The sequence below is a fragment of the Monodelphis domestica genome, chromosome 5, assembly GCF_027887165.1.
Source record: "Monodelphis domestica isolate mMonDom1 chromosome 5, mMonDom1.pri, whole genome shotgun sequence".
NCBI classification, from domain to species: Eukaryota; Metazoa; Chordata; class Mammalia; order Didelphimorphia; family Didelphidae; genus Monodelphis; species Monodelphis domestica.
The window spans coordinates 119,232,116-119,246,475 of record NC_077231.1 but is presented as its reverse complement, the minus strand read 5'-3'; the positions used below and the strand labels follow the sequence as shown (position 1 = coordinate 119,246,475).

General features: G+C 38.8%; 1 protein-coding gene across 6 annotated transcripts in view; it reads left to right on the top strand.

Moving 5' to 3' along the window:
* Positions 1-4,387, top strand: part of GRIN2B (glutamate ionotropic receptor NMDA type subunit 2B) — a 641,083-nt gene extending 636,696 nt beyond the window's left edge. For all 6 annotated transcript variants that reach the window (XM_056799173.1, XM_056799172.1, XM_056799176.1 and 3 more), the window contains one exon: positions 8-4,387. In XM_056799173.1, the coding sequence (XP_056655151.1) occupies positions 8-1,885 (1,878 nt within the window). In that variant the 3' untranslated portion in view covers positions 1,886-4,387. The remainder of the gene's footprint in view (positions 1-7) is intronic.
* The last annotated feature ends 9,973 nt before the right edge of the window (positions 4,388-14,360 follow it).

Sequence of the window (14,360 nt, the reverse complement as noted above, 5' to 3'; positions counted from 1 at the left end):
ACTTTAGGGTATTTACAGCTGTATCCATGGTGTGGCTATTGAGGAGCGCCAGTCAGTGATGAATTCCCCCACAGCCACTATGAACAATACACATTCTAATATCCTGCGCCTACTTCGTACTGCCAAAAATATGGCCAACCTGTCTGGTGTTAATGGATCTCCGCAGAGCGCCCTCGATTTCATCCGCCGTGAGTCATCTGTCTACGACATCTCTGAGCATCGCCGCAGCTTCACGCATTCCGACTGTAAATCCTATAACAATCCCCCCTGTGAAGAGAACCTCTTCAGTGACTACATCAGTGAGGTGGAACGAACTTTTGGCAACCTGCAGCTGAAGGACAGCAACATGTACCAAGACCACTATCACCACCACCACCGGCCCCACAGCATCGGCAGCGCAAGCTCCATTGATGGACTTTATGATTGTGACAACCCGCCCTTCACCACCCAGCCACGGTCAATCAGCAAGAAGCCATTAGACATCGGCCTACCATCCACCAAACATAACCAGCTAAGCGATCTATACGGCAAGTTTTCTTTCAAGAGCGACCGCTTCGGTGGCCACGATGACCTGATCCGCTCAGATGTTTCAGATATTTCTACTCACACAGTCACCTATGGAAACATCGAAGGCAACGCCGCCAAGAGGCGGAAGCAGCAGTATAAGGACAGCCTGAAGAAGCGGCCAGCCTCGGCCAAGTCACGGCGAGAATTCGATGAGATCGAGTTGGCCTATCGCCGGCGTCCACCCCGCTCCCCTGATCATAAGCGCTACTTCAGGGACAAAGAAGGCCTACGGGACTTCTATCTGGACCAGTTCAGAACAAAAGAGAACTCTCCACACTGGGAGCACGTGGATCTCACAGATATCTATAAGGAACGGGGAGACGATTTCAAGCGGGATTCCGTCAGTGGGAGTGGTCCTTGCGCCAATAGATCTCACCACAAGCACGGAACCAGCGACTTTGGAGCTAATGAGCGCAAGCATGGTGTGGTCAGTGGTGTGCCAGCCCCCTGGGAGAAGAACCTGACTAACCTCGATTGGGAAGAAAGGCCGGGTGGTAATTTCTGCCGCAGCTGCCCCTCAAAGCTCCACAACTATACCGCCCCAGTGGTGGGGCAAAACTCCAGTAGGCAGGCCTGCATCCGGTGTGAGGCTTGCAAGAAAGCAGGCAACCTCTATGACATCAGTGAGGATAACTCCCTTCAAGAGCTCGATCAGCCCGCTGCCCCAGTGCCGGTGACATCGAATGCCTCCACCACCAAGTACCCTCAGAGCCCGTCGAATTCCAAGGCACAGAAGAAGAACCGCAACAAGCTTCGCCGGCAGCATTCCTACGACACTTTTGTGGACTTGCAGAAAGAAGAAGCAGCCCTGGCCCCCCGAAGCGTCAGCCTGAAGGACAAGGGCCGTTTCTTGGAAGGGAGCCCCTACGCCCACATGTTTGAGATGCCAGCTGGGGAAACCACCTTTGCCAACAACAAGCCCTCAGTGCCCACTGTCGGACACCACCACCACAACAATCCTGGCAGCGGTGGCTACATGCTCAGCAAGTCGCTCTACCCTGATCGGGTCACACAAAACCCTTTCATCCCCACTTTTGGGGATGACCAGTGCTTGCTCCATGGCAGCAAATCCTACTTCTTCAGGCAGCCCACGGTGGCGGGGGGAACGAAAGCCAGGCCCGACTTCCGGGCCATCGTCACCAACAAGCCAGTGGTCTCAGCCCTTCATGCGGCTGTGCCAGGCCGTTTCCAGAAGGACATCTGTATAGGAAACCAGTCCAACCCCTGTGTGCCTAACAACAAAAACCCCAGGGCTTTCAATGGCTCCAGCAATGGGCATGTTTATGAGAAACTTTCTAGTATTGAATCCGATGTCTGAGTGGGGTGGGGGGATGGGAAGAGTGGGGAAGGGAACTGTGGGGTTGGTGGGCGGGTATGAGGGTCATTTGGTAGTATGTCATAGAGGATGATGGGGACTGAACTTGGTTCCCATTTGTTCCTCTCTTGGTTCTTTCTTTATTTGTGCGATCCTGGAGTCCTGATTTTCATTGAAGACAGCACTTGGTGACATCTCTTTTGCATCCTTCCTTTCCCAACTCCTTCCTCCTTCCTTCATCCATCAGGCATTTCTCCTATTAGCAGTGCATTGAAATATGGTTTTCAAGTTTGGTGTACAATAGTGGGAAAAAGAGATATCCATATATAGAGGGGAAAAAAGCAATGGCCCTTCACTGGTCTCTTTCAGCATGAACTGAATGGTTCTCCTTGCATATACATTTGAGTCAAACAAGGAAAGGGCCAAAGAAGAGAACTCTTCCCCCAAAAGATTTTGACATCAAATGAAGAAGTAGAATGAGTGAACTATTTGTAAATTATGAAGTGGCTCTCACCGAGTTCTTTTTGCCTAGACTATGTATGTTTATTAGGGTATTTGCTATATAGCAGAAGAAAGGAGACTGACTATATTTGTTATGTATATAAACTAAGAAGCTTACATTAAAAATTCATATAATTAGTTACTTGGAGTGATGCAGGGGAAAGTTATTGACCAGAACCCAAGAATAATGGGGCAAAATTAAGGAGGGATCTATAATAGTGTCCTGGGAAATTTTGGAAGAAGAGGGTTTCAGATATATTTTCTGTTACTGTGTGCATAGACACATAGGGAATATTCTTGACTCATTCTGTTTGTTTCCACATCACTAAACATAGCCAATTGATATACTTGGCTTCTGTGTGGACATGATTATATGTTATTTAAAAATTTTGCCATCATCCAGAAAAGGTTGGAGGAAAGTGTGTTTGTGAATGGATTTAAATAAAGCATTCAGAAGTTAATTCCAAATCAGAGATATTCTGTAGTCTAGGCAAAAGAATGGTGAATCAGCCAACAAAAGCAAGGTTGAGAGAAGATTCATCTGTAATAGATGAGAGTGGTGACCATCACTGGCAAAACAAAACAAAGCAAAAAAAAAAAAACAAGCCAAAACAAAACCTTCCCAGGCAAATTAAGGATGGTGGGGAATAGCCATGGTCCATCTTCCACAGGCAACTTCTTTTGCCACCAACGCTTGAGAAGGAAATGTTTTTATAGAACCTTTCCTTGTGCTTTAGACTTGATGTTCTTTACAGTTGCTGGAGGCACCAAGAAAGGGTAAAGCAGATGGGAACTTAACAAAGTGAGGAAGAGCTTCATGGTAGGTTGAGTAGGAGAGGGGGATGTCCTTAGAACTTTGATCCCTCTTTACTTAACCCAAAGAAAGAGAAACTTCCTTGTTTTCCTTAGAATTCGCCATATTTTTCACAATGGGAAATGTAGCTTCTCTCCTTGAGGAAAACTGGGATGATACAAATTAAACAGCCTATAAGTATACAAAGAGCCAATGGCATGGAGAGAAGGAGGCAATCTGAAAAAAGAAGTAGAGGATGGAAGTTGGAAGAAGGATCTAAGCTGGTACCATATTGGGACTTGACATCCATAAAAATATTGATGTTTCCAGTGTAAAATATTATTGATATAGGAGTATTTTGATGTTGGGAACCAACCTCACTCTTTTGATTAATATCATTCTAGAATTTTTTTTAAAAAATTAGCTCCATGAAGAAGAGTGTTAGAAGAAGTGATGTTCCTTTCTTTAAAACCAGTAAAAGTGGAGAAGAGAAATAGGTATTTGTCACTGCCTTTGATCCTTGTGTGGGAGAAATGGAATTGAAGAAACTCAATGATCCTATTCTGTGAATGCTATCTGAACCTCCATTCTACCAGGTAGCACCCAAAGGGTCTCATATCAGTTTGGCAGCAAGACAATAGCTCACTGCTATCCTCACAGGACATATAAACCAGAAAGGTGCTCCTCCCATGGAAAGAAAGCCACAATTTCTCTTCAAGTCATGTTCTCCAGGGTTCTTCTCTATCTTCCCCTTTGTTCTGCCTTCTCACAATTCCATTTTCCTTCTACCTCCCCACCACTCTTTCTTGATTTCTTTACCTCAATATCTTTCATTTTTTTAAGCCAATTAAAGGCCTTGTTGAAGCTTTGTTTTCTTTCTAAAATGGACTTGGGGGAAAGGGGCTGAACCTCTCACAGATTTTGAGAGGGGCACAGTGTGCTTTATCTGAAATTAAAGGAGAGACTAAGAGGGAGGATGAAGGGCCAGGATGATGGAGAAAGGCCACAAAAAACAGGACTCCATCTAAGTATGCAGGCCCCTTGCTTACTCTTCCTCTTTCTCTTACCTCACCCTTTTAAAGTAAAAACCAAACCAACTAACCTAGCGAACAGCAATCTAGAACCAAGGGGACTCTGTCCCTCTCTGATGGCAACAGAGATTAAGATGGTGTTTATTTCATATGTAAATATTTTGTTTTATAATTAATTTTGTATAGATGAAGTGTCCTCTTCTTGTGAGTATTCAGGGTGTGGGGCTGGAGGGGTGGGCGGGGGTGGGGTAGAGGGAAAAGTGTTTTTGTTGTGGGTTTTCATTTTCCAGTTGGGGGGGGTTGGGGGTATGGGGATTGTTTTGTAAGGCTTTTACTGCAGTGCAGGGTGTCTTGAAGCATTTTGTGTAGGAGGTCATAGGAGTGGGAAAGCCAGGGAAAAGTATTCTTGTCCCATGGGCCCCTCCTTTCCCCTCCCTTTTTAATTAATCCCTTCATCTGTATGTGAAAAGGATTCCTGCACTACTCCTTGGGTTCAGTGTGGTGCCCAATCTTGGCTCCATTCTTAGTCCCAGGTTTATTTATCTCCTACCCCCAAGAATGGATTCCAGGTTACCAATATCCTTTAGATGAATTTAACTTAGAGTTATAATATTATCCCCATTAATACCTGGGACTAGAATAGGAGGATAGCCTTAGGAGAACTGCACAGAGGGCTGAGGGTGGCTGTGAGGTCAAATTATCTCCCATTCTTGCTGTTCCTGAGAGAATTATCTAAAACTCATTTTAGGAATCTTTACCCAGTTCCAAGAATGAACTGTTGATTTGGGGCAACAGTCTGACTCATACTGGCTCAGCTGATCATTTCCTTATGGTTGCCCTTATATTATATAGTATGTCCTCATAGGGTAAAAATACATTGCCCTAGGAAAATAATTCTTTGGACATATCCAAAACCCCCACCATTTTTTAACTGTACTTTTCTTAAAAAGAACAAAACCTAGTTATGGAAACGTGGGGCTTTGTTTTGTTGGAAGGTGTTTGTTTTGTTTTGTTTTGTTAACAGAAACAACTCGTCTTTAAGCACAGGCTTCATTTTCCTAGAGATTTCATGTGAAGTCCCTAGAACCCATGTTCTTCATTAGCTCTACAGACACCAACTTTATACAGACCAGGACCAAGAAAGAGGATCTCTTTTCTATGATTGTTTGCTTTTTCAAGGATGGTAGTTTCTTATTTTTACCTCTGCATTGGATTCCATTCCTATTTTGTCTTAATTTGTCCCCATCCTGTCTTGCCCTTCATTAATCTGAGTTATCAGGTGTTTTTCTTTTATGCCCTTGGTCACTTTTCTTCCATGACTTGTGTGAGGTAGGACTGGGTTAGAAATGTATGACCCAGTTAAGAATGGTAAGAATGTTTACAACACTCATGCCAAGGGAGACATGATCTTTGTTATATTTTAGAAGTTGCCTCATTCTAAAATAATAAGGAAATTAAATTAATGTGGATTGATTTAGCATCAAGCCCTGGTTGTGCTAAAAATAAGCCCAGTGAAGACCCTTCTGTATAAAGCCATGAGATTCCATGGAAAAAATAGCTCAGTGCCATCTTACTTTTAATTGTCCTTCAAACACCATGCACGTTTCCTTGAATCATTCATTTCTGCTGTTTTGCCTCCAACTTTGAGTATTTTTGAGTATCTTTGAGTAGTATATAGAATGCATCCCACTTTTCTGACCACTGCAATGCCTTAATTTTCATTTTGAAAGACCACCAACGGAAAGCAGACCTGTTGGCATTGGTAGGGGCTAGTCTATCTGTGTGACTATAGGAAATCAGACCTCAGCAGAGAGACAAAGATAAACAATTTAGTCTTTCAGAGCCCCCTCTGGAGAACTTTCAGCATTATTCTGCTACTTTAGAGAAAAAAGAAGAGATTTCACTGAAGTTGTAGGGTGCTGGTCACTCTGCATATCTTTTTGAACTGCTTTTAGTACTTTCAATTTTAGGAGTAGATTAACCAGGGTTTGCTTGGGCAGCAACTTTTGAAAGATGATATTCCAGAATTTATTCTCTCTATGTGATTGCTTTCTGTGTATCACATGGAAGGGCAGACATCTTATGCTACAAGACATTATTGCTCATCGGAGTATGAGAACAAGAATGGACTTAAACAGAAGGTAGAAAGCAGGAAAAGATTACATATATATATATATATATATATATATGTAGAACTTAATACTGACTGAAATTTTACTTTAGAGACTCCATGTCTATGAGGAAAGAGAAAGGAAAATAGCACTCAGGAGAGGTACATCAGAACATCCCATCAGTAAAGGACTTGATTACTGCTGCCTGTTGCTTTAGTCTTGTTAAAATGTCAATTTCCTACTCCCATCCACCCACAGTCCCCAGTGGTAACACATGCACACTTAAGTAGGAATAAATGAATTAATTCCACCTTTTCTAGAGGACAGGTTTTGTTAGAGGCAGGCTAAGGAGAGAAGAAAGAGAATAATAGTGGTCAGAAAAAGGAGAGAAGTATCAAACTTTATGTATGACACAGTAATGAGGATACATGTATATTTAGACAGCATCCTAAGGAAAGAGAGTCAGAAGAACTGATGCATAGATAACACCTCCACTTATCCAGAATGACATCTAGGGTTATAGTTTTAGGTATGAGTATGTTCAACAGGCTTCATGTAATAGGTTTCATTGTCCTCTGTTCAACCCATTTAACTCACCCAGCTGGATAAATGCCCAAACCCAAAGAAATGCCAGTTTTTTTAAACATGATTTGAGGGTAAAAGGTGAGGAGGAACACTGGGACAGGGAAGTAGGTAAGAGAATACTTGTTATAATAGGTAATTCAAATAAGTGTATCAAACATGTATCATGTGCCTCCTAGGTGCCTAGCAATGTAGATGACAAAAGGATACAAAATGGCTTATACCATACCAATTGATTTTCATTCTATAGCATATCAACATTTATTATTTTCAAGGTATGCATGAATCTATGCATATGCTCTTTCATAAGTATGTATGTTTATGTATACTGTTTTCTATCAAGTTTTCTGTATTACAGAGAACATAAAACAAAGATATTATATCAAGGAATCACATTGATCTAGTCATACAGTGGCACAACTGTACTTTGAATTTTGGTTCACTGAAACTGTCACATCTCCAAAATAACCACAATTCCTTACTTTCTACCTCTTTCATTCTATTGCTTTTAGTTATTTGCTTTATCAGATAAGAAAATATATGGGAAATGTTTTGAAAACCTTAAAGGCTATATGAATTTCAGTTTATTATTCATCCTAATCTTAACCTCCCATACCTTTCCCCATTCAGCACTTTCTGACTTTCCTCTTACCTGTCTCTATGGTCATCTATTTCAGGAACATTTTCTCTAGCTTCCTAGAATTCTCTGCTTTCCTTCCCTTGACCATTCCACTTATCCAAGCTCCTACTTCAACTATGTCATCTATGCATTAAATCTATCCTATATACTGATAGGACGTTAGTGCTAAATCACAGTTCAGAGCATGTCTTTTTCCTGCTCAAAACACCTTCAGTGTTTCCAATTTAACCTTAAATCAATCTTACATTCAAAACTTTCTCCAGGCTAGGTACTCTCCCCTTACATGTATCCTGTATGCTTTCCAAACTTTTGACTACTTGCTATGCCATTCTTAGGTCTAGCTCAAAGGCTACCTTGTCCATGCTGTTTTCTTTACTCCCACATTGAGAAATTGTGTCTATTTTCTGAACTCCTTTGAGAGTTCCTCAGCATCCTTTTGTCTGCTGATCATGCTGCTTTAGTCTTGAAATATCAGTGTATGTATATTTTTTGCTCCTTCTAGATTATAAGCTCCTTGAGTTCCATTTGGTGTCTCTATAGCATCTGGAACAGTGTCCTACCCATATTGATGAATATTTGATGAATGTAATATCTTATATAGTTGAAAAAGAAACTGTTGATTTTAGTCCTATAATTACTTTTTGTTGTTGTTTTCCTGGGCTTATGATTTCATTCACATGAGCAATTCATCTATAACTTTGAATCTTAGAGAGTTGCCCAAGGGGATGAGATGTTAAGTTACTTGTCCACGACCAGACAGCTAGTATATCTCAGAAAGAACTTGAGCTAAGGTCTTCCTAAGACTGGCCCTCTATACACCATAGCACTGTGGCCTGACACTGACACCTTAGACATGCCCAAATGTGGTCAACCAGATTAAAATGCAATTGGAAAATATTTAACAAAATAAATAAAATTTAGCAAAATGAATAAAACTATAATAGAATACAAAGATTGTTAACATGTGATTTTCTAAGTCAATTTATTATATATAGGGATCCTTATAGAGGTACTTTGTTCCTATATGCCTTGGACACCACTGCACTATGCTATATACTGTCTCTCATGATTACAATATTGGCATTATAAGCCATGGATGAGTATCACACATTTACACATGCACATATAACACATAAAAATATATATGTGTGCATATATATACATTTATATCTTTGGTGCAGATTATGTTGCATTAGTGAAGGAAGATCTTTTATTAGTAATGTTTGTTTTTTTTCCTTAAGCTTTAACTCTAAAAGTTATTTTGTCCTTATTTCACAATTTTCAAAGTTTACTCAGAGTACTATACATATAAGAAATGAGAGGTAAAAAGTTCAAGGAGAGGACAGAATTAAAATTATATTTTTGATAGTATTAAACATTTGCATTTGGGAATCTTTTGAATAGGGAATTGCATTACACTCCTTTAATGCTCACTATATCATAATTCAATATACTTTGGAATTGGTTCATGGTACACATTATTGTTATATGAAGTAAACTGGAAGCAAGGAGCTTATTGCAATTTAGAGGACCAGATGCCAAGAATCAATGTGATTGGCTTCTCTTTTGGTTCTTGGACAGTGGTGGAATCTCAAGTGGAAGGGAGCTCAGAGACCATCTAGTCCAATCTGAATCTGACCCTTTTCAAATATGCCCATGAAATAGTCAACTACTCTTTGCTGAAAGACTCCTAACAAGGAGAATTCTTGATTTCATGATGTTTCACATTTTGGAGAGTTCTTGAAGAATTTATGTTTTCTAGGTCTTTTTGCAGTTTTTTTACTCATTCTTGAAATGTAATCATTTGCTAAATTAACATTTAAAAACACCTACTAAATGCAAAGCACCTTCTCCAGGATTACTTCATACAAAGGGATGGAAAGTATTGAGTCCATTATTTAGACATTTCAAGCCCTCAGCCATCATCATTTTATCTCAGGTATACAGATAATTCAGAAGAAAAATCATCTGGGGATCTGCATTCTATATTGGGGATTATCTAAATCTCTCTTTGGAGAGAATGGGATGGCTCATGGTAAATAGCAATTATTTTTACTATTTTCTTGTTGGGAAGAATCCTTAATGTGATAAACTATGGCATACTTCCAAGGTAAAGAATTATCTCACACTTTATTTCATCTTTTTCATCTTCAAATTTCTAGTCAGTCTTAGCAAAAATATTTTCTTTTAATGACCAATCTACTCATCTTAGTTTTACTAATTTTATGTGATCAATTTGTTTTCATTTAACATCTGAATTTTCAAGCCCCAGGTTTCATTTCTGGCAGCCTTTTAATTTGATTTCTAAGCATTCACCTGTTATCTGATATTATTTCTACTTTGTGTCCCATGATCTTTCTCTATCTTTTCCACTAGTCTCCCTCAGAAATATTTGCTCCTCAGAATCTAACAGAGTTGAATGTTATCATCACTGGATCACTTATCCATCACTGTCTTATCCATTATTTTCTTCTCTAAGCCAACCTCCTCTATAAATCTCACTTTGCCACTGTTCATAAATTATTCTCCCTTGAGAGACATCCATTGCCATTATTTAGTAATTTAAATCACACTGTATAGAATCATAGTCAAATATATCATAGACATTGACAAATCTCAACTTCAGAAAATGAACTCAGTCTATTCCCCATGAATTCGCTGAGAATATTAAGATAGTGAAGAGATGAGGGAGGAAGAAAGTTCTTGAGAATATAAGGTAAAAACTTGATTTAATAAACATTTGAATGTAAGACAAAAGTGTGAAAGGTAGGAGAAGTTTCTTTCTAGTCAAAATCCTTTTGATTTTCTACATGTCTTCTGTTGGGACTGGGGTACCACTTAACCTAATTGTATTATTTTCAAATGAAACCAATGTATAATTAGGTAATTCCTGATAAGAGGGTTGAAAGTAAACTACCTGTGTGAAAGAGAAGCAATTGTAAATCTCTTGGAGATGACTGAGAGTAAAACGAGTTTGTTCAGGAAAATATTTTCATATGTGAATTGTCATAATTGTTTAATTTGTATGGTAAAAACAAGGTTTTTAAGGTTTGGGTGAAAGGGAAAAAGTATATAGGCAGCCTGGAGTAAAACAACAGTATACTAACTAGAATGAGGCAGTAGAAAAATGATTAGTAAAGGAAATAAAAGTATTTCAGAACCATTTGGTGCAAAGGCAATATGCTATAGAAGGTAGAAGCTGCCTGAGACCTTTCATGGTTGGTGACTGGAGACCAAGAAGAGGATCCTGACAGAGGCAGCTATTAACATCCTGAAATAGATGAGGAGATGGGATTTATTCCTGCAACATTACATTTGACCTGTGAGATCTCAAATGGCCCTCAGGGAGTAAGGGCCCCAACTTAGACCTCACCAGTTTCCCAGTTCTTCCTACCTTGCTCTACCCTGTGCATTGCCTTGGGCAAATAATCAGTGGGTTATTCCAGAATTAATCTACAGCATCAAGGATAGCAGATCTGGTTCCTTCTTTGCTGACTTACCCAAGCTCAAATTTTACATTGTCCATGAGAGCCAATGGGAGTCCAAGTCAAGGTGACATGGCCACATGAATGTGAATGTGCTAAATTGCCTTTTTTTTCCTATTGATGAGACTATTGCCTATATCTGAAAAGGACTTTAAAACAAAAACAAAAACAAAATCTTTCCTGAGATCTCATAGTGCTATCCATGGAGTTAATTGTACTTTTCAGTCTCATATTTTGATTGTTGTATAGTATTAAGGAGATTTCATTTGCTTTTAAAAAATACTAAGAGCTATTCTTAAAGCCCCTTTGGCTATGACCAAAGGGCCATTTGCATCCTACAGGTTAGGATTATTGCACTATATCTAAGCATTGTTTTTAGTAACTTAAATGTTATTTCCACATACTGACCAGAAGGGCATGCATTTTATTTCCTCTTTATTTTCTTTTTCCTCATCTATAAAATAGATTTCAAAATGACCATATCCATTACTTCCTGGGGAGACAAAGATATATTCTTGGTATATGAAATTTGGTCATTTGGAATGCATTATGAATACTATGAACATATTATAGCTTCTTTAACTATGTCTTTCCCTATAAGCAGGATTATGATAGCTTTATGTCTAACAATAACTTTAAGAGAAACTTTAAGTGAACTTTAAGAGAGAAACATCTGGACATTCTAATGTTAGCTTTATAACCTTCTCCTTGCCTACATTTTGAAATATGAATAATTTTTTGCTGACCTATGAGTGGATTAATTCTAAAATGATAGATATACAGTGATGGCTACAAGAATCTACTAGAAACAAAAGATTATGTGGCTTTGATAAATATGAGTTCACTTGTTTACACACTCATTTCCTAGAAACAAAACTTAAAGAGGATTTCCACAATTCTTCATGAATGACCTTAATTTTTACATAAACAATGGAACAAGGACAATGGAGGAAGGTAGAAGGGGGAGAGAGAAGGAGAGAGAGAGAAAGATTGAGAGAGAGAGAGAGAGAGAGAGAGAGAGAGAGAAAGAAAGAGAGAGAGAGAGAGAGAGAGGAGAAAGATCACCCACCTTTGGCAAGCCAATGATTGTTCCTTTCTACCTCTCTCAAGGTCAGAAGCAAGGGAAACATCAAGACTGGAAGTAGGCAGGGAAAAAGAAGGGAAGAAAATCATTAAGGTAGGTGCTTAGGTTAACACGTGTGATAACAATAAACTTCCCACTGAACATTTATTAAAATTCCTTCTCTAATTCAAAAATGAATTTGATGTAAACTCTGTTTTCTGGAAAATCAGAATTCTGCTGAGATGACAAAACAACCATATCCCTCTATTTTATCCCTTACATTCCTTTCAGGACCCATTCTGCTTTATGATTGAATAGGCCTAAAGATGTGCCATACAGCAAAGTTAGCCATAACTCACCCCCTTCCAATAAACATTGGGTACAGTGGGATTTGAGAAGTTTAGCATTTCAGCCTCTGTATAACATGTAATACTTCCAAACTATATCTGGCTTATTTTTAGGACAATAAATTTTCTTATAGCTGAGTACTTGGGAAACAACTGTGCTTCATATAACTGAAAGTTTCAGATCATTCAAAGGAGAACAAAAGTTGATCCCAAATGGCACATGGAGCTCCCCTGGAATCATCATTGCAGTTTTCAATTATCTGTTAGTAGCTGCTGCCAAGAATTCTCCTAAAGGGGTCCTTGGGTGAAACTAAATTAGAAAGGGTCATGATTAACAGTGCCAGATGTTTGCAATCCTTCTAACTGAGGAAAACAAAGGGGTTAAATCAAGAGATTCTTAAGCATTTAGATCCTTTTTCTTTTCAAGACACATCTCTTCCTTACTTGAAGGCAAAAATGCAAATATTAAACATCAGTAATTCTCAGAAAAGGAAAATTAAAATATTACTCTACATATATGCATACATATACAAGCAAAAACTGGCCAGAAAGAGGATATTGGTAGGAGTAAATGTGGAACTTAGTAAGCCAGAAAGGGATAAGGAAGTTCCTGTAATTTTTTAAAGTTGAAAATCAAGTCTAATGAAGATGTTTGAATTTTTGTGGAGTGGGAAACAATGTGAATACATTTTTAATATTCCGTTTTTATGTAGAATGTGAACTACCAAAAGAAAAAAATAAACCTCAAGAATGAAACTGGGCCAGAGGATCTATTCCAGTGCATGTATAAGTGAGGAGAATGGGGTGGGGGTGGGATCAGGATGAGTTTGAGGAAAACATCAATGTTTAGGAATAGTATATAATGCTATTCATCACTTAATTTATACATCTATATTAGTTGATGATAACAGTTATAGGAATGGTTAGGGTATCCCCTCCAAGATGGGAATTTTCTCTATTATTCTTATTCCAATTGCTTCTATTTCTTTCCTGCAAAGCCAAAAACAGTAAATATGACCAATACAGACATAAGAAAAGAGAAGAATAATTCTGATGAATGAAATGGTAAAAGTTAAATAACATATATAATGAACCCTATTTAAAAAATGAGGATGAGATATTCTAAGATGTACAGGAAGTAAAGAATACTTCCTGAGGTATGACAGCCCCAAGTGAAGGTTAAATATCTCAGAACTTATATAAGAGTAAGCACCCATCCTGGGATACAATAAAGTGTGAATTTAAAATATTTCTCAGTCTAAACCTTCAGCCCCTTTCACTTTGTGTTTCTGTACTCAACCTTTCCTTGCCTTCACCCACTCATTGGTATGTATTTTTATGCTCAACAGGTAGTAACTTTCCTTTACCTTGTTGGATAGTATCTACCATTTTCTGTCCTTAGTAGTCCCTGCTAAGTATACAGAGATAGAGAGTATGTTCTCTCCTCTAGTATGGATAATGAGGTCTGTGGATCTTAAAATGGTTGTGGATGTTTTTCTTCAATTTATTCTCCAGGACTCTCCTTCCCATGGAGAAGTGAGGGGAAAACAACAACAACAACAACAATAACAACAAACCTTCTGCCTCCCTAAACAGAAGGAGTTTGTTTAGTAAGAAATACTATCTCATCTTTTTTTCTTTTTTCCCCCCAGTACCTAGCATGGGGTTCAGCACATAGTAGGTGATTGATAAATGCTTTTTGATTAAATGATTGATTGAAACTTAAACTTTAAAGTTCCTGTTCAGTTGCTGGATAGGATAATGAGCTGTCTATTCTCTCTTGAAGCCAGAAATGAACCCTCATTCTAGGAAAGAATTTACAAAAGGGGGGCAGGAGAAATCTCTTATTCTGTACATTTGGACCTGCTCTTGCTAATTTATTGTAAATATCTTCCCTGAGCTCAAAGGGGGAAGGGGGGCAGGAA